General features: G+C 49.0%; 1 protein-coding gene across 5 annotated transcripts in view; it reads left to right on the forward strand.

Annotated features, from left to right (window-relative positions):
* Positions 1-18,834, forward strand: part of Tns3 (tensin 3) — a 230,283-nt gene that overhangs the window by 93,605 nt on the left and 117,844 nt on the right. The window contains exons 1-2 of one of the 5 annotated variants that reach the window (XM_029545265.1): positions 13,609-13,638; positions 18,576-18,748. The exons of 3 other annotated variants lie outside the window; for them this stretch is intronic. In XM_029545265.1, coding sequence (XP_029401125.1) covers positions 18,701-18,748 — 48 coding nt within the window. In that variant the 5' untranslated portion in view covers positions 13,609-13,638; positions 18,576-18,700. Of the gene's footprint in view, positions 1-13,456; positions 13,639-18,575; positions 18,749-18,834 lie in introns of those variants that run through there. One more of the 5 variants, XM_021210593.2, reaches the window with a different exon arrangement.

The following is an 18,834-nucleotide window of genomic DNA, read 5'->3' on the forward strand; positions in this document are numbered from 1 at the left end:
GTGTGTGTGTGTGTGTGTGTGCGCGTGTGACATTGAACCCATGGCTTTGTACAGACTAGGCAAGTTCTCCTTCACAGAGCTACAAAAGGGCTGTAAAGCTATAACCCTTTACCCATTTTTATTTTGAGACTATTTCACTAAGTTGCGTAGGCTAGCCTTGAACTTGGGATCTTCCCCTCGTAGCCTCTGGAGCAGTGAGGACTACAGGCTTGTGCCACAAAGCCTGGCCGGAAGCTTGCACTTTGTCTGTAAGGAAGGGAAGAGCAGAGAACATATTTATGTAGGACATTGCAGAGGATGCTGACCCAGGTGGTAGGACATGTCCTGACCCATGGCTGTCATCTGGGAGTCAAAGGTTTGCGTCATTGTAACCTCCTTAGGACCCAAGGCAGGATGTGGATAGGGTGATGATAAGCCTTACCCGATGCACTTATCACTAAGAACAGTGAGGGACCTTGGCGATTTTATGGTCTGTTTCTGTCTATCCTAGGTAGTGGGAACCTCAGTGACGAGAGAGGTGACAGGTTCTGTAGAGGCAGGGTCTGCAACTCAGCTGTTCTACAGACTTGTGTATACACGTATATGTTTGTGGTCATATGTACACATAGGAACAGAAAGTAATAGGACTTTCAAGTGTCAGACTAACGTAAGTAAATCTAGTCCTGTCTAGGTGGTGACATAGAGAGTCCTATGATGTGGCTCTAAGTTCCTCTGCATAAAAGTCCCACTTTCCTGCAAAATGGTGAATAACCACTTTCCTGTGGGTCTTTAGTTTTCCAGCCCTTGGGAGGCAGAGACACGAAAATTTCTGTGAGTTTGGCGCCAGTCTGTTCTACACAGGGATTTCCAGGACAGCCAGTGAGTGATAAATAACAACACTGTCTCAACAACAACAGAAACAAAACAAACAAACAAACAAACAAACAAACAAACATAAACACAGTGAAAATTCTCAGTGCTGCTCACAACATACAGAGTACCCGGGCGGAATGGGCTGAGCCTGATTTGCTTGTCCTTGAGTTGGAGAGGACAATGAAGTCTTTTAATTTTGTGGTTTTGCTGTTGACTTTATGTTGTTATCTTACTGTTTTTGCTGCCTGACGGGGAGAACCAGTCTGATGAGCTTCAGAGAAATCCTCTACTTCCGGAGGGCAAGGGTAAGGAGGTCATGCGATGTTTCATGTCCAGTGGATCCTCTTTGGAGAAAGAGGACAAGAAGCCTGGGTCGGGGCAGCGCTGTTAGACAGGTGTGTGCATCTCTTGGTAGCCACCAGGATCAGATTATCCTACAGAGACACAACCGTGCTGTAAACGTAGCCTAAAACTCTCCACTGAAGCTCAGCGGCAAACTATGTATTTTTGTCGATTTTACTTCAAGTGCTGTCCAAAGGAGCAGGTTTGTGTTAGTCACAATGGAATCATGATTTCAGATGCAGAAGTGGCTTTTCCCGTGGAGTTTCTGGGGTCCATGCCCATGACACGCTTCCTGTAAGGAACAGAGGTGCAGCTAGCTCAGTACCATAGTGCTTACAGGGTGGCTCCATTCCCCCCCCCTTTTTTTTTTCTCGAGATAGGGTTTCTCTGTGTAGCCATAGCCCTGGCTGTCCTGGAACTCACTTTGTAGACCAGGCTGGCTTTGAACTCAGAAATCCGCTTTCCTTTGCCTCCCAAGTGCTGGGATTAAAGGTGTGCGCCACCACTTCCCAGCTTGTGGCTCCATTCCTAAAGGAGGCCCGGCCTGGGCTCCTGCCTTCCCAGGGCTGTGTTTGTGAGGCTTTCAGGGCAGTGCCAGCTGCAGGATGCAGGTGCACACGTAAGTGCAGGTGCAGGTGCAGGTGCAGGCTCAGGCGCAGGTGCAGGTGCAGGCACAGGTGCAGCCGCATGTGCACAGCTTTTGCTACTGCCAGGTTGATACGTGGTGTGTGAACCTTTGCTGTTTCTTGTGCTGCAAGGAAGAAAGGTCACACAGTACAGTTTTCAACTCATAAAGGCTTTGCTTCACTTTGCTTTGTTTCGTTTAATTGGAGCAAAACAAACGGGCTGAATCTGAAATATGACATCAGGAGTCAGGGTCTATAGAAGCTGGGAATGGAAGTTTCCAAAGCAGGCTTTTAAGAGTGAAGTGATGCTGTGGATTGTTGTAATTCAAGATGTGCATGTACATGCATCTGTATCATAGTATATGACTCCATGCATGGTGTGTGTGAGGGGTGTGTGTGTATGTGCGTGTAAGCATATTTGTGTGTGTGCATGCACAGTGTGCTTGTGGTATGTATGCATTGGCACCTTGTTCAGTCATGTTTGCTTGATTCTGCCAACCACACAGAGAAATGAGATCCACATGAGGACAGACTGCCTTATCTAGAAATCTACTCAGGGTTCCCTTTCATCTCTACATTTCTACCACTGGTCATGGTGGAGTCTCAACTAGGTCCTGAGTTATTTCAAAAATAATCGGGTGAGGAGGCACTCCAGAGGAATGGAAAGAGCTCACCTTCATGGTTCTCTTATTCTGTGGTAAATTTAACAATAACAGATTTCAATGCCACTCAAGGTTTCCATCTGCTGAATTTTGGGAGTTTGGTGAACAAGTGCTGGGTAGTGGACAGTGGAGTGGGTAGCCTTGACTCCAGGGCTGTGTGGGCAGCTGCTGCAGTGGCCTCTTTGTAGAAATTTATGGTGTCCATGATAGAAGTCTAGGAATTGGATGGCTGCAGACTTCCTGCTTATGGATTGCATTTTACCACAATTATTATTATTCTCATTGGCTCTCAGCTGTTCCAGAGTGAGGTTGAGGTGAACACGTAGCATTGGGGGTTGGAAGGCAGGGAACCCTTGTGGACAGAGGGTCTGGGGAACTGAGTAGATTGGGGTGGGGTGAGCAAAGCCAGGAAGCAGGCTTATGTCCAAGCCCGTGTCACTTACCTGAGGTGACAACAGGAAAGTGGGAAGGTGTGAGGTCAGCAGCCCCTTGGCGGAGGAGCACTGGTCCTTGCTGGGAAAGTGCCTCAGGCCTGTTTCTTACCAGCTGGTCCCTTCTGGTTTTCCAGCCCTGCCCACTTCCCTAAAGTGTGGGCATCACACCGTGACTCCTCATTTTTTTTGTTTTTTGTTTTTGTCTCTTCCCAGCAAGCACTACTATAGATGCAGGAAGCTGGGTTTCAGTGAATTCAAGGAGGCACAGAACCCGAGTTAGGTAGGATGCTGTGTCCCCAGAGTTGTTCACACTCTGTAGAAGCAGGAAGTTCCTCAGGGACAGCACAGATCAGCCTGGCTCTCTGATGGAGACTCATTCATTACATATTTACTGACTTCTTTCCTAGCTTTTACACCATCCTGTAAGTTTCAGGGAAGCCTGGCTGTCCTCGTTCTTAAGGTATGGGTGGCTGTGGACGGACAGGCTTTAAAGCCACAGTCTTGAGCTCCTCTCAGCCGCTCATCTTCTTAGCTTTGCTTTGAAGTGTTCTTACGCCGGTAGTGGTGACGCACGCCAGTAGGATTTGTTGAAGGAGGCAGAGGCAGGAAGATCATGAGTTCGAGGCCAGCCTGAAGTGTTCATACCTCCCTGTACCTGTCACTGACTTGAAGAGAGTGAGGTGTATATTGGTGATGAGGGTGACCCCACAGTTGCCCGTCACAATTGAACTCATTCCTAACCTTTCACCTAAGGACGTGTGTGATGGGAAGAACATATAGGGTACCAGAGGACGCTCTATCCTGGTATTACTGGAGTTGTTCAAGTCAGAGTCTGGTTCCTGCAGCCCTATCAGCTTAGGTTCAGCCACTGGTCCTCAATAAGCCAGCTAAAGAAACAAGTGACGTAGAAAAGCAGAGAGATATTTATTTTCCAATATAGTCACAGCAGGGAGAAGAAGAAATCAAGAGGTTCAGTGACTACTGAGTCTGCCTTCTTGGACCGGCATGAAGCTTAGTTTTAAATAGAGCGCAAGAGTTTGCATAACTAGGCAGTCTTGGTCATGGCGTGGTCCTGTCCGTCCTTGGCCCATCATTGTCTGGGCTCCAGTCTCTTCTACAACAGAGTCTGATCAGTAGTCAGAACTGTGTGACATATCTTCATGAGCCCAGCTTTCCCTCTGGCTGACATCAGGCTTCAGACATTTCTTCTAGCATGTGATTCCTAGAGAAATGCTAATTCGATTGCCCCAATAGATGGATAGCCAACATGAGGACTGTATCTCTCCATCAATACCTTGGCTCTTACTGGGAAGTTAGAGGGTTGTAGGAACAACTCAAAATGATGTTTCCTTAACAGTCACACCTACCTCAGACCTGTAACTCTGGGAGAGTGAACATGCAGGGTGAGGATGGGCCCACAGGCACACATGGAGATGTGCAGGGAAAAGGCCTTGTGATGATGGATGCTGAGAGAGAAGCCGTGTGTCTACAAGAACCCGGATCCCAGGGCTGCAGTGGTCATGTGAAGATGCAGGAGACAAGCCCAGTCTTGCATCTGGCCCTGCTGACTCCCCAGCCTTTCATTCCTAGCCCCATATGTGGGAAGAAATAAACGCCCGTGGTTTTGAGGTGTGCAGTGCAGGGTTCTTGTTCCAGTTGCCTCAGGAAACCAATACTCTGGGACCATTGTCATATTCCTTAATTGTTCTCCAGAGAACTATGGACTGATGGGAGAAGAAGCCACGCTGGCTGCAGAGCAGTGAAATAGTCTCCCTAGGAATAGTATGTAGGAATAGCATGGATTCAGAGAGGCTCTGTGTGAGGCCCAGGCCAGGAAGAGAACTGGTAGGTCACCCATGGAAACCGAGAAGCAGCCTTTGACTATGACCTGTCAGCGGCATTGGGCAGGACCGTGACACCCCTTTCTCTGGGGAAGGACAGCAAAGCCAGACTCCCAGGAGTTCCTTATGTAGTCAGCTGTGATTCTGTGAGCAGGATGCTGGTAGGCCAGCCAGGGCTGGGCCAGTGATCATGGATGCTTCCCTGGGATGTCTGACATCAGCTCAGATCTTTGTCCGTCCGTGTCTTGTTTCAGTTCTCTTCTAAGACATCCGAGATGCGGTGACCTTGGAGGCACAGATCTTTGAGAAGTCTGTGGCTCCTCCCATCCAACCACAATCCAGACTTTGATCCTTCTTTTTTCTTTGATTTCACCATCCCCTCCCACACCTAAAATAACATCCATCTTTTGACTGTGTCCAACTGTGAGGCGTTTAGGCTCCTGGGTCTCTGGGAAAGGCAGTCCCAGAGAGGAGGTTCCTGGAAGCCGAGCACTGTCATCTGTAGCCGGGAGCTACACATCTCAGCACAAGTCCTACTGGGAAATGGAAAATCCCCCTACAGATGTACCCAACAATGCCAGCCTCCGAAGGCAGGCTGGCTGCCTTTGTCACCCGTCTTTGAAAGCCAGGTTGGTTCTTGTTTGAGCTTTTGTTCTCCCTCTGCAGGTGGAGGGATTGTGAGGCAAGGCCAGGACATGTTGACCTTTGGTGGTGTCAGCTTACGCACAAAGGGAGCACAAAGCCCTAGCTAATGATTAAATGCCCACACTGGGCTGCAGGCCCTGGTTACACTTGAGGTGATTGCTGGGTTCTTACCATCCTGTCCTCTCACTGTGTCTGCAGAGTTGGGGCTGGTAGAGAAGGGAGGCTGGCAGGATGACAGCGCTTGTCGCTAGCGGGCCCCCCCCCCATTCTTTCCTCTTTTCTGGCTCCCTGGGGACCAGTTCCAAAGCCTGTTCCTCTAAAATATTGACCTGAGTCCCCAGGGTGGCGGTAGCCAGCCTCTTTCTGAGGGACTCACCAGAAGCAGGGACTTGAGCGATTGGAATGCTGCCAAGTCTGGTGGCTAGTTAGTCCTGCAGCAAGCCAGACAAGTTGGCCAATGGGATTTCCTTTCTTTCAGGGCCTTGCATGTTAATGGGGGTGGGGTGTGGGCATTGAAGACAGTGGCCATGTGTGACTATTGATAGCACTGTGACTACAGGTGTGATCAAATGTTTATTTGCTTTGGATTCTTTCCCCCTCTAAACCTTTAGAAAACATCTTTACTAATTATTTGAGAATTGCATATAATTTATTTTGATCATTTCACTTTCCTCCTCCTCTAACCCCTCCCAGACCTAAACCACCTCCCTATCCCCTTCAAACTCATGGCATTATTTTTTAAAATAAACCTGAGGTCAAATATCATATATATATATATATATATATATATATATATATATATACACACACACACACACACACACACACATATACATGCACATACATGTGCATGTACACTCCTATGTATGGGACCACCCACTGCAGCATTATCAACCTACCAGGGCCCGTACCCTTAAAAAACATGGCTCTGCCTTACGCAGATGCCATCATCTCTCTGGAGCTCCTCAATTGGAGATGGAGCTCATGAACTGCTTTCTATTCTCCTGTCCAGAGGATACTGTCTCTCGCTCCAGACCTCCCCAGCTCCCTGGCTTTTAGAATCATCCCACCCCCTCACCCTTCTGCAGTGGTTCCGGAGCCTCAAGTGTTCTAGATGGCCCAGCTGTGTTTGACAACTCCACTGATATCCACTCTCTGTCCTAGGATGCATTGTGAGTTTCTGTGATAACCAGTGTCCACTGCACAAAGACCCCCTCAGATGCGGTCTGAGAGAGTACAGAGATCTGAATTTAGAGGCGGTAGATTAATTATGTCTATTTTAATAGAAAAATACTAAGTTATCCTCTAGGGGCTGCGAGCTCCCAGCTGTAGGCTCTTGGCTAGACTGACAGACTTACTCCTGGTACTGTCTTTCAGCCTGGGATGCAAGCCTTAACTCTAATTAGAAAGCAAAAGCAATATTCTTGTTACTGTTGCACCCATGGGCAGAGCTTGCCTCACCAGGGTCATTATTGTAGCTCACAGGGTTCACAAGTGGGTAAGCCTGTTGATTGCCTCCCCCCACCCCCAGCCTACATGGTACCTTCCAGTCTAGTACTGTGAAAGCGAGCCAGCGGGAAGGAACTTCCTGCTCAGCACCTACTTTATTTCTCCGTGTCCTGTCACTAAGGTGTGTGGTGTCTTCAGTCATAGGTCCTTACCAACAGGACACCTTACTTATTTGTTATTTCCTTGAATTGGAAAGCTCTCAGTGTATGGCCTGGTGACGCTGTAAACTCCCAGTCATGTGGGACATCTGTTGGCTTAGTATTTCAATGGTCTGAGGGCGTTTTACCATCAAGAGGTGTGACCTGCAAGATACCATGCAGTGTTCCCTGATTTTGTATCGGTAGCCAGTCAGAGAGCCAGGACCTGATCTCAAGTTCCTTCCGTACTGACATGTGGCTCTGGTGGCCTGTTTCTACCCTGCTTTGTTGATGTATAGGGGTAGACCACCTCCACCTGGACTGCGATTTTCTGTGGTTGCAGAGTCTATTTGGAAACGCAGGCACTTCTGAGTGCCTGGCCAGCAGCAGGCTGCTGTGTTATCGAAGTCTCAAGCTTGTAGATAGTGGTTCCTGTTACAGCTCTGCTCCCCTAGTGCACTGGGAACTTCCTATACAGAAGCAAGGACTTCTGTAGAAAAGAAAGCAGTTTTGTGCTTATTGGAAGCTGTCGGGTTTTTTTTTTTTTTTTTTGGCTCAGTTATAAGGAAAGAATAAGAAGATTTGTGTGTAATTGAATGTTTAATTCAGTTGCACAGATGGGCACACATCTGCGGCTTCGTTCCCAAAATGGGGAGTATGGGGAGCCACCTGCATCTTTTCTTCCGCCTTAAGAAATGTGGGGGCTGTTTATGGACTAGTCCTGGAGAGCGGGCTTAGGGGTACAGGATCAGGGACTTCAGAGGAACCTGATAGTCCTAGATCCAGGCTGAGATAGCAGTCAGCTTTGTTGTTACCTTGGTTGGCACACAACTTGGATCTATAGCTTACTTTAAAAACATTGTTATTTAAATAATAGTCACCGTGCTAGGTAACCCATTTTAACAATTTATAGATAAAGAAAAGTAGTCACTTAACTCTTGTCTTATTTCTTTTTTGCTGCGGATTAAGCCTTGGGCCTTGGCATCCGAGAGCTGCACACCCACTACTCTTCCTTTCTTGTAGGACTGTGTCTTGGGGTTTCCAAAGAAAGGATGAAGGGGCGGCTCTATGCTGAGTGGCTTGTACTATTCGCAAAGAGGAAGTGGGCTGCGGGTCATGTGCTGCCTTGGCCGAAGAACACCCCCACCCCTGCTCTGTTCTTACCAGAAATGGAACCAGAATCAGATCCATGAGCAGCTGACAGGAAGTGAGAGCTGTGATCCGTCAGATAGTGCCTGGGAGTCAGCTGCATCTGGAGGCCCGAAATTCTAGGAGGTGAAAATAAGCCCGGCCTTTTAAAGGTTGATGTTTGTTTTACATAAGCAGTCCCTGCAGAGGCCAAGAGAGGGCACTAGATCCCCTGGAACTGGGGCTATTAGTGGTTGTGAGCCACCATGTGGGTGCTGGGACCCAAACCCAGATTCTCTAAAAGACAAGCCAGTGCTTTTTAACTGCTGATCCATCTCTCCAGCCCAAGTCCTGGTCTTTGAAACATGTGTGGGAAACGGAAGAGGAAGGGAACCAAAGAGACATTCAGTCCACATCACAAGGCTTTGTTTGGGTCCTCATTCACACAGATATAAGAACAAAATAGAAGGAAACCATGACTCAGACGTTTCTGAGGCTTTTGCCTTTTAGACTACTACTTCCATTTCTTAAAGTCTACCCCTGTCTTGTCCAATTCTGGTTTGTGTGGTGACGACCATGCCAGGGACGATAAGCGTAGGTTGCTTTCATTTGGGTTGAGTGGTTAGCTGGGCTCCTCTGTGGGCTTCAGGAGCTGGGGACAAGGCAGGAAGTGAATGATAGAGACCAGCACAGAGCCCAGGCTGGCCAGGAGACACCCATAAGCATTTGACCTCTGAAGTCTGGAAGGAAGGCATGAGAGATGGCTCAGCTGGTAAAATGCTTCCACGTAAACATGAGGGCTCGAGTTTGGTTGTTAAAACCCACATAAAAAAAGCTCGGCGGAGTGGCAAATGACTTTAATCCCAGCACTGCGGAGATTAAAGATCTCTAGATCAGCAGATTGCTAGGCTCTCTGGGCATCCAGCCTGGGCCGTGTGGTGACTCCAGGCCTGCGAGAGTTCCTGTCTCAAAAAGCAGGCTTCTGAGGTGCTCGCTAGACCCGAGGTTGGCCTCTGGCCTTCCAGCGCACTGCATGCGTGTGCACCTGCTCGGACATAGTCCTCCAGATGCTCCAGTGCAGACACGCACACACTGATGCACACACCGAAGCGGCTTCCCCGGGACCCGAGGGCTTCCTCGTGAACAGTTCACCAGAACGGGCTGCACGTTCTACACAAAACATTTCCCATCGCGTCTGAATAAACGGTTGCTTCAGGCCAGCTAGATGCTCTTGTAAAGTTATTTTTCAATGGGAAAAGTCTGTCCTTTCACTGTGGAGATGAGTTGGCCAGGTCCAGAGAGGGGAAATGAAGGCAGTTTAAGACTGTGGGAGGGTAGTGTGCGCCCTCTCTTTGGTGTTATTCATGTAGGACCTGGCCATGGCTCCACAGTGGCCATCTGAAGAGATTAGGACACTGAGGGGTGTGGCTCAGGGTAGCCTAAGGAGGACAGGCCCAGTAGAAGCACAGGTACTATGGTTCTTAGTGTGGTCTTGAACTCAGAGTCTCATGGGGAATCAGATGTTTACAAATGTGCTACCTGTCTCGGGTCCTGGTGAATTTGCAAGCCAACAGGAAATGGATTAGAGGACTGTAGGGTCTAGCTCTAGCGTGGAGCTAGGCTAGAGCACTTGTCTGGAAGAATCAGTGTGTGTGGGGGGGGGGGGGGAAGGAGCTACAGGTTACTGATCAGCTGGAGTCCTAGGGAGGCCATTTGGGTGTGACTTCATTATTTGGTTTTCGAAGCTTGGGGTAGATTTTGTTCTCACTAGCAACAGAACGGACTGCAAACCTCGGTGGGATTTTGTGAGCCCTTCAGCCAAGGCTGTCCTCTGCCTCGTTTGACATCTGTGTGTCTCTGGGGAAGATGGTACTTGAGGTTACATGTGCTGCCTCCCTCCAGATGTGGGAGGTGCACTGGGCTATGTCTTTTCCTCCTCGTTACAGTCAGCTGTGCACAGAAGGGCTGGAGAATAGCCGACAGTATACATCAGCTTTCTGTGAAGACAACTGTAGTCGGTTTGCTGTCTGAGTCATTGCCCAGAACCTTCTGTGGGAGCCGTTGGAGTAGAGAGAGTCTGAGTCACTGGGTTGGAGGTGGCGAACTGGGGGAAGAGCTCACAGTAGTGAGATAACCATTTCCCTCACTCCTGTCCTGTCAGACCTTCAGAACTTCAGCAGTGAGATGCTCACCACGCTGTTTCTTCAAGCAGCATTCAGGAAGGAAGAAAGGAAGAAAGGAACTGTTGGTGGCTATAGGAGCTGTTTCTTCAACATATACTAAGCTAGTGGTCTGGTTCAGCTGCACATGATGTCCTTCCTCACCTGGGGTCTGTGTGTTGTCATGACTGCTGGGTAGGCATGCTGTCATGGTGATGATTAGTTGCAAGGTACCATTTGACATTGAATGGGGTGTGCAGGAGCTGACCTATGTGAGAAGTGGAGCCAATCTGAAGTTCATTGACCCTTTTAGGTTCTTTGAGTGGCAGAAGGCCATGATGATAATGGATTTTTAGAAGCTTCTTTGGGGGAAGTGGTAAGTACATTTGTGGGGAAAGTGGGGAGAAGGGATGGAGAGTGAATGTGGGGAAAGAGTCATGAGGTTCCCTAGGCAATGTTGGGAGAGAAGGGACTGTCCTGAGAGTAGGTGGCTGACCAGTCTCAAGCAAAGTGAGCGCTCATTTTGTCCTTTCTCCATCCTGACGACATGTTGTGGCATCACATGTATTCTAGAATCAGGCTCCCCCTTCGTTTTCAGAGTCTGTAGTTACCTGTTATCACCACATCCTTAGGCAGCGTGCCCGGGTTGCATATTTCAGAAGAGAGATACTCATTGCTATGGCTTACAGGTAAAGTGACCCCTAAAAGGAGCATGCGTAGAAGGCATGGTTTTTCAGTGTGGAGCGCAAAAGCGGGGCTTTAGGGGAGTGACTGACCACACTGGCTCCGAAGTAATCGATGCGCTAACCCACAGTTGGTTAACCACAACCTGGCAGTGTTACCGGGAGGTGGTAGAAACTAGGTGGGGTCTATTTGGAGGAAGTAAGTCACTGCCACACCAGGGAGATGGGTGGGTGGTTGCCCTGGAAAGCCGTGTCTTAGCCTTGGCCCCTCTCTCTTCACCGTCTCTGCTGATAGGAGGTGGGTGGCAACAGTGGAGCCAGCTGAAAACCCCCCGAAACCAAGAGCCCAAGCCAGTCTTTCCTTCTTACGTTATTTGTACCAGGTTTTTGTCAGAGAATGGAAAGGGAGAAAGATGAGATGGAAGGGCGTGTCGGTAGGGGAAGGGAAAGACAGCTCTCATGACAGTAAGAGACCTGGTCTCTTTAGTCAGTTCTGGTCACTCTGATAGATGCAGAAAAAGTCAACTTGAAGCAGTTCAAGCATCTGCCAGTTCTGTGTGTTGTCTCGCTGTGGGTGATGCACCTTGTGACCACTTCTGCCTGTCCATCCCTATCGTGGGGCTGCTCCCTTGAGGTTCATATGTTTCTAACTGCCACGTAGTAAATGTGTACCTTTACCAGCTATTGTCACCCCACTGCAGTTCTAGGACATCCGCTTTGCCAACTGTCGTCTTGTGCCAGGCTTGCTTGTCTCTCTCTGTCACCCCCTAGGTGTGTAGTGTGTGTATGTACGTTCATATTGCGTGTGCACGAATGCATGTTTTGTAAGTGTGCCTGCGAAGGCTAGGGGTTAATGTTGGGTGTCTTACTCTATTGCTCTGCCTTATTTTTTTAGACAACATCTCTCTTTGAGACCAGAGGTCACCAGTTTGGACACAATGGGTAGCCAGCAAGTCCTAGATGCCCCTGCTTCTGTCTCTGTTGGTCATGTGTTGTCCATTTGTTATATGGGTGCTGGGAATCCAAACTTAGGTCTTCTTGCTTGCAAAGCAGGTAATTTAGTGTTGGAGTCTTCTCCCAGCCCTTTCCCCAAGGTTTTGATGGTGTTTGGAAACTCTTGAGTCCTCAGGACCTCATACCTGTATGCAGCCCCATTTAAAGTCCTCCTCAGTGGAGAAACTAAGGCAAGGGCCAAAGCTGGGAATGGTTTCTCTGTGGCAGAGTGGTTGGCAGTGCTGTGACTCTAGTCTTACAGGACAGTTGGCAGCCAGTGCTCTTAGGCATCCCCTGGCAGTCATACTCATGTCCTGGGTTTTTGGTGCCAGTGAGGTTGCTCCCAGTTCACAGAGGTGAACACAGATACTGTGGGGAGTCGGTGTCCATTGGTACCACTCTGACATTGTGGCTGGTAGGTCCCGTCTAAGCCCAGACCCTGCTGCCTTTTCTGCCTTTTGCTTGGAGTGGATGTCAGGGTCCCCTAGCTCATCTGAGCTTAGCAACCCTGTCTCTCCTCTGCCCTGGAAGCAGATCCAGATGCTTTTCCTGGAGGGCAGTACCCTCAGAGCCCAGTGAGGCTGCCGAGTGGATCTTCCCGTCTCTTCCTGCCATCGTCTTTCTATGTGAAGTGTTTCATTTTCCCATGAAACCCTGAAGCAGAACAGTAGTGCACAGAGGTTAGTTATGAAGTAAATGCACACCCCCACCGTCAGCTCACGGAGATGTGACCGACCCTGTCATAAAAAGTCATTTGAACAGCTGCGTGGCACTTCTGACGGCCGTGGACAAGGACAAACTGGCTGATTGCTGTCTTGCTCTTAGCCAGGTGATAGATCAAGCCCAGCCTCCAACAGTTGCTTGGCCTTTAAAGTCCCCGCTGTCACCAAGTTCTGTGTGCCTAGCCAAAAATTTCCTTTGTGTTCTGGCCTGGAGGTAACTGGGATCCAGCAGAGCATGTACCTGCCGTAAGCCAGCCTTCAGAAGGTCTTTCCTTTCGGCTCTGACCCTACTTTTTGGTACCCGTTTCTTTGTTTGTTTTTAAACTTTTGCTTGCCTGTATGGAGTTTCTTGATGAAGTCTTTCCAGTTCTGTTTGGAAGAAGCAGATGGGAGAGCATGAGGGAAGCTGTTTGGGAGGAAGGTAGGCGCCAGGCTCTGCTAGGAGCAGTGCTTCTACAACCTTAGGAGGGGAAGTCCTCCGTAGGCTGTTTTGAGGACTCTATAGAAGGACACAGTAGCCCCACCTCCTGAGGTTGGTGGTTGGCACAGGGCCACTCACACAGCAACAGGCAGCCCTTCCTGGTCTGCTGGCTCTCCCCAGTCAGCACTGCTCTTGTTCTGTGGGCCCTTGGCAGGCTGACCCACAGCCTCAGGCTCACAGTGTCCTTGTCAGTGAGCGAGCATGCGTGCTTTGCTTCACGCACTTGTCCAGGGCTCCCGCTTAGGTTCTGGAGCCTCCCAGACTTGTAGGGCCCTCCTGCCTGCTGGCCACCCTGGTAGGTTCCAGACAGAGGCTCTATTGGGAAGAGGGCCATTCACAGTGGCAGGAGGAGCCAGAAGTCATGCTAATCAGAGCGGCTATTTCAGGAAGGAGAAGTAGCCTGGTGGCCGCACACCTGAGCACAGTAAGTTCCCGGTCCTTGGCTGCCCTTCCTTTGCCAACTGTACCCCAGCCCCGGGTTATTCAGTACAGAGAGAATGTGGACTATCACACCGTCTTAATGTCTACTCGCATCTCTGTCTCTCTGGTCAGTACTGGCCACCTCCACACTCATCGGCCCTTCTGCACTGCGTTCCATATGGCCATAGACCAGCCAGGCCTCCTGCCTGTGTCCAGATAATGGGTTACAAATGACCATACGTGGTGTAACCTTGGCAGTCTGTTTCTTGGAGTCGGACTCCAACTCAGAGTGTATTTTACCTGGTACTGTCTACCATTGCTGCTCTTGTTTAAGAAGGCGAGAAGGGAAGAAAATCAAGTTGGGTAATTCTGATAACTTATTTCTTGTGTTCTCCTGGAAGTGGAAATGAGAGTCTTACTGGCTGTGGAACATTCAGTTGTCCCCTTCCCCCTGAGCTTTACTTCTTCCTCAGAAGGGGAGACTGTGGCCATAGCTGCTCTGCAGTGATTCTCCATTAGGACAGCAGACCTAATGTGGGGTAAATGCATTTCAGGAGTCCAAAACCTGATGGGGCATGCGAGTGACTTGGTATATAGCTCGCATTTAATTACCACTTATGCTAATAAGTAGTACTGTGTGCTTAGTACAAGTGCTGATTTTAGCACTTAGTCTTGTAATTTTCCTTGTTTAATCTTTCCAAGGCGGCTTAGCCTTTCCCTAACAGATGAAGGAACCAAGTCAAAGGGGGAGTACTTTGGCCAGGCTGGGCAGTTAAGTAGGAGAGCTGGCTAACGACAGGCCTTTGGCTTCAATATCTTGCCTTATATCTTGTGTTTTGAGTATGGGGAGGCAGAAGGCGGGCGTCTTCATTCTGAGGGCAGCTGGGGCTTTTGGAAAAGGCTGGCCATGGTTCCTGCCTTTGCAAGGAAGGCAGAACAGCTGAGGTGTGGTGAGATGTCTCAGCCCAGACTCTGAGCAACCCCTCCCCCGCTTGGGCTCCGTCCTGTGGTCTGTGCCCCGTCATCAGCTGTGCAGCCAGCTTCCTGGTACTTTTGGCCATGGCTGCTATTGTTCCTTTCCACAGACCCATGCACACTGCCGGCCTCTGTGCCGGTTGGACTGTTGGGAACAGTGCAGAGGCCTGGGGACACAGGATGTGTTATTCCCTGCTTGCTCAACCCTAGCCCAGATTTCCTCCCATGGCATTAAGCAGAACACTTGTTATCTTCTTCCTAATTATGTGGGGAAGATGTAGCCAGTCCTGGCTGTCCTGAGTCCTCATTGACCCCGGGAGAGGAGCTGCTGCCTTGGTTAGTGCCTCTTTGGCTAGTGCTGCATAGAGGGGCTATGACCTATGTTCCGGGGTACTGCGCTGCGCTGCACAGGGAAGCAGTCATGGAGGAGGACAGAGAATGGTATTGAGGCGGCCCGAGTGAGGTGGGGATCCTGTAGCCACCCCCCAGTAGGCACAGCATACTGACCTGAGGCACCGTTCTCCCGAGCTGCTTGACGTCCAGTGTGGAAATGTGAACATACTTAGAATGGCTGGTCAGCTGGACACATTGCGGTCTGTGTCTGTTTCCTCTTCCTTTCCCAGGTCGTGGGTGTGTGATGGACCTATGAGGGGCATTGGCCAAAAGCTGAGAGGCCTCTGGGGACCACATTCAATGCCTCTGCTATGTCAGCATGCAAGTGCAAAGTGCAGAAAGGAATTTACACAGTTAGGCTGAGCGCATGTGTAGCTCAGTGGTAGAAAGTGCTTAATATATATAATATATATAATACATATATTATATATATTATATATATTTCTGGATTCTATACCCAGACAGCCAGACAGGTTCTGGATTCTATACATAGGCAGGCAGGCAGGCAGGCAGGCAGACAGACAGACCGACCCACACAGTTATTTCCATGTAGCTACAGTCAATGTAATAAATGTCTAAGGTAAATGAGAAGATATAAACAAAATCCTGGCTTGTTAGGGCAGGGAGACCAGGCACCTCTTTGTTGTGAAAATGTTATGTACTTGGTGAGATGAGACCTCAAGGAGTCCTTGGAGTTAGCAATGAAACTTGGATTTCTTGGTTTAGAGCATACTAGGCTATGCATAGAATGTGCAAAGGCCCTGGGGTAGGAGAAGCAGAGTATTGAGGTAGGCGCACAGAATGACTGAGGACTACCATCACTCAGGACAGCCCACTGTTACTAGGTAGCCATGTCGAATGCCTGTTTTTTACTCTGTGGCAATAGGATATCTGCCTGTGAAAGATGATTTGCTGGAAGTGTGTATAGTCATTAATTAGAACACAGCGGGGTTGTATGCTGTAGAGAGCTGTTTTCCAGTCGATCCTCCATCAGTTGATTGTTCCCTACCAAGATTCCTTTGAAACTCTTGCTGTCCCCTTCCAGGAAGGGGACACTGAGCCTTTATCTAGAGCTCTTTTCTTCTTCTGGGTCCCTGATACACTCCCAAGAGAAAAGCCTTATTGGAGACAGCAGTCACGGATTTATTTATTTCGTGGCAGACACCATTAGGAGAACGCAGCAGGCCACATTGCTTTAATACTTGGAGGAAGAAGTTTACTTGAGGAGATTGTTGTCATTTAATAACCCATTTTAGGGACAAGAAGCCTGAGGCACAGAGATGGAGAGAGGCACCTGTCCTGGGTCCCTTGTCCCTTCAGCCAGAAATTGATGTGCTTTTCCCGAGGGTGGTCGCCGAAGCCAGTTATTGGGGGGGGGGGGGAGGATATCTGGCTTTGGTCGTGTGTCCCGGATGACTCTGCATTGATGATACCCAGAGTTGGATGGGACTCAGTCTGCCAGGGTGTGGCGTGGGTGAACAGCATGGTGAGATGCATGGGGATCCTTTAGGCTCTGCTGCAGCCCTTGCTACCAGGCCCGGCTACTGCTGCATCATTTACAGTGCTAGATGTTGTCTGAGCACCAGTTTTAACCAAAGCCCTCATCTTAGGACGCACAAATGTTCTAGTCAAAGGAGGATACTGACCACCCAAGACACAGCTCTCCTGACAGCCAGTGGGAGTGTCCTTAGATGTGATGATGGTAATCCAGCTCTACCAAGTGTGAGGCATCCGAATCTGGCCTCCTTCCTCCCGGGAAAGGAGCCATGCGTGGTTCAAGCTCACAGGGAAAGGTGTCCTTGTCACGGAGGTTTTTACACTGTGCCACACCGAGTAACACTTGGGGTGTGGCAGGGTGTGTGGTGAATGGGCATTCACCTCAGATGTTGTGCTATGGAATGCTATGTTACAGGTGTTACAAAGTCGGGGACATGGCCATTACACACTGCAGTGGCTAGCACACTAGGCAGTCATTCTGTCAACAGTTGGGTTTTTCTTCTTCTACTAGGCCCTATGTGGATTTCTAATTCCAAATGACACAAAGACATAGCCTTGGGAGGGTGATCTCACCTTCCCCTGGCTATGGGGCCCCGATGGACCCATGTGGAGCCTCTGTCCTGGAAGGTGGTAGTTTATCCTAAAGCAGGATGCCCTTGCTGCCATACCATCTCACATGTGTTCCCCTGCCTGCCTGACACACACAGAGCACGCAGATCCTATGGTTTTTCCATGCGGAATCTCATGACCCACAGGGTCACTGTGCTTGCTTGCGCTCTCTCAATAGATCGTAGCCTTGCCAAGTCTAGGATTCCAGGCCTGCCCACCATGCCTGCCTCCTGTGCCAACATCCAACAATCACACATTCTCCATGTGGGTATAAACTTAAAATGAAGTTCAGCAGGAGAACTGAGTGGTTTGGCCAGTGAATCTCATGTCTTTTTTTTTTTTTTTTTTGAGACACTACAAGGCTGTGTAGTATGAGTCATGGAAAATGATAAGTATGACTTAAAATTTGAAACTATAGGATGCTTGAAGAAATTGGATGTGGAGGTGTTTTAATCTGTTTTTTGTTATCATATATGACTGGCATATACACGGCCTGGATAATTTCTATATAACAAATGCTTGTTTACTTTTTGAAGTTTGTTCTAAAAATACTTATTTTATATATGTGTATGTGTTTTGCCTGCATGTACATATGTACACCATGTGCACGCCTGGTGCTGATGCTATCAGAACTCCTGGACCTGGAGTGACCTGGACTTGGTGGTTGTGAGCTGCCATGTGGGTGCTGGGAATTGAGCCCAGGTCCTCTGCTAGAGCACCAAGCACTCTTAACCACAGAGCCATCTCTCCATCCTTGGAATGAGTGTTTATTTATGGTTCTTGGGGTGGAGAGGTCCAAGCCAAAGGGCCGTCTGGTAAGGGACTGCGTTTTGAAAAGTCTCACTGAGAGTCCACTCTAAACTTGGGCTGTGGAGTTCAGTTGTAAGGTATTAACCGCCACTCTGGGGGGGCTGGCAGACCTTTTTGCTGGTAGGGTCTCTGCCAAGTCCACCATGGCAGATGGTGTCACATGGTAAGATGAGCGCCTGAAGGCACAGGAAAGCAGTTCTTACGGCAGGCCCGCTGCAGAGGACCCGTCAGCCTGTTAATCTGGGCGTGGCTTAGTCACAGATGGAGAGAGTACAGACCTCTCCTGACCAAACCTAAGCAAGCATTAAATCTCATCCCGAGCCTTGGTGGGTCCCAGCACAGCCTGGGATTCAACATGTGTGTGTGCCCAAGTGAGCAGCAGATGGCCCGGGGGCCTTGGTAAGTCAGGTGTAGAGAACAGGGTGGTTTCATCTGTCACCACTGAGCAGCATAGGTTAATCTGAGACACTCTCCACTCGGAGGCCTGTTCAAAGTTTGATGTACGGAACATTTTTTTTTCTCTTTTTGCTATAAATTCAGCACTTTGTCGCAGTGAGCCCTAGTTGTAATAAGCAGACACAAATCTGAAATTCCATAATTTTAGTCTTACAGGATTTCTGATATTCTTTTTTTTTTTTTTTCTCTGTTTTTTTGGAGAGCTCATGTCTGCATTGTTTGGCTCTGTCACTGCATCCCAATGGAAGGAGTGAGAAATTCAGCTTGTGTTTTAGCTAAGATTCCTGGTCTTTTGTTGATACTTGGAAGCCAATGGCTCTATCTGGATGAATGAAACAGAACGCTCAAACCTGCCCTTGTTAAAGAAGAAATTGGTGCGTACGATAGTGACTGAGCTCATGCCTACAGCAGCTCCAGGGCCAGAGTCCTGGTTTCCAGCCTTCATTCATGCATTTATAGT

This window comes from Mus pahari, chromosome 13 (assembly GCF_900095145.1).
Source record: "Mus pahari chromosome 13, PAHARI_EIJ_v1.1, whole genome shotgun sequence".
NCBI classification, from domain to species: domain Eukaryota; kingdom Metazoa; phylum Chordata; class Mammalia; order Rodentia; family Muridae; genus Mus; species Mus pahari.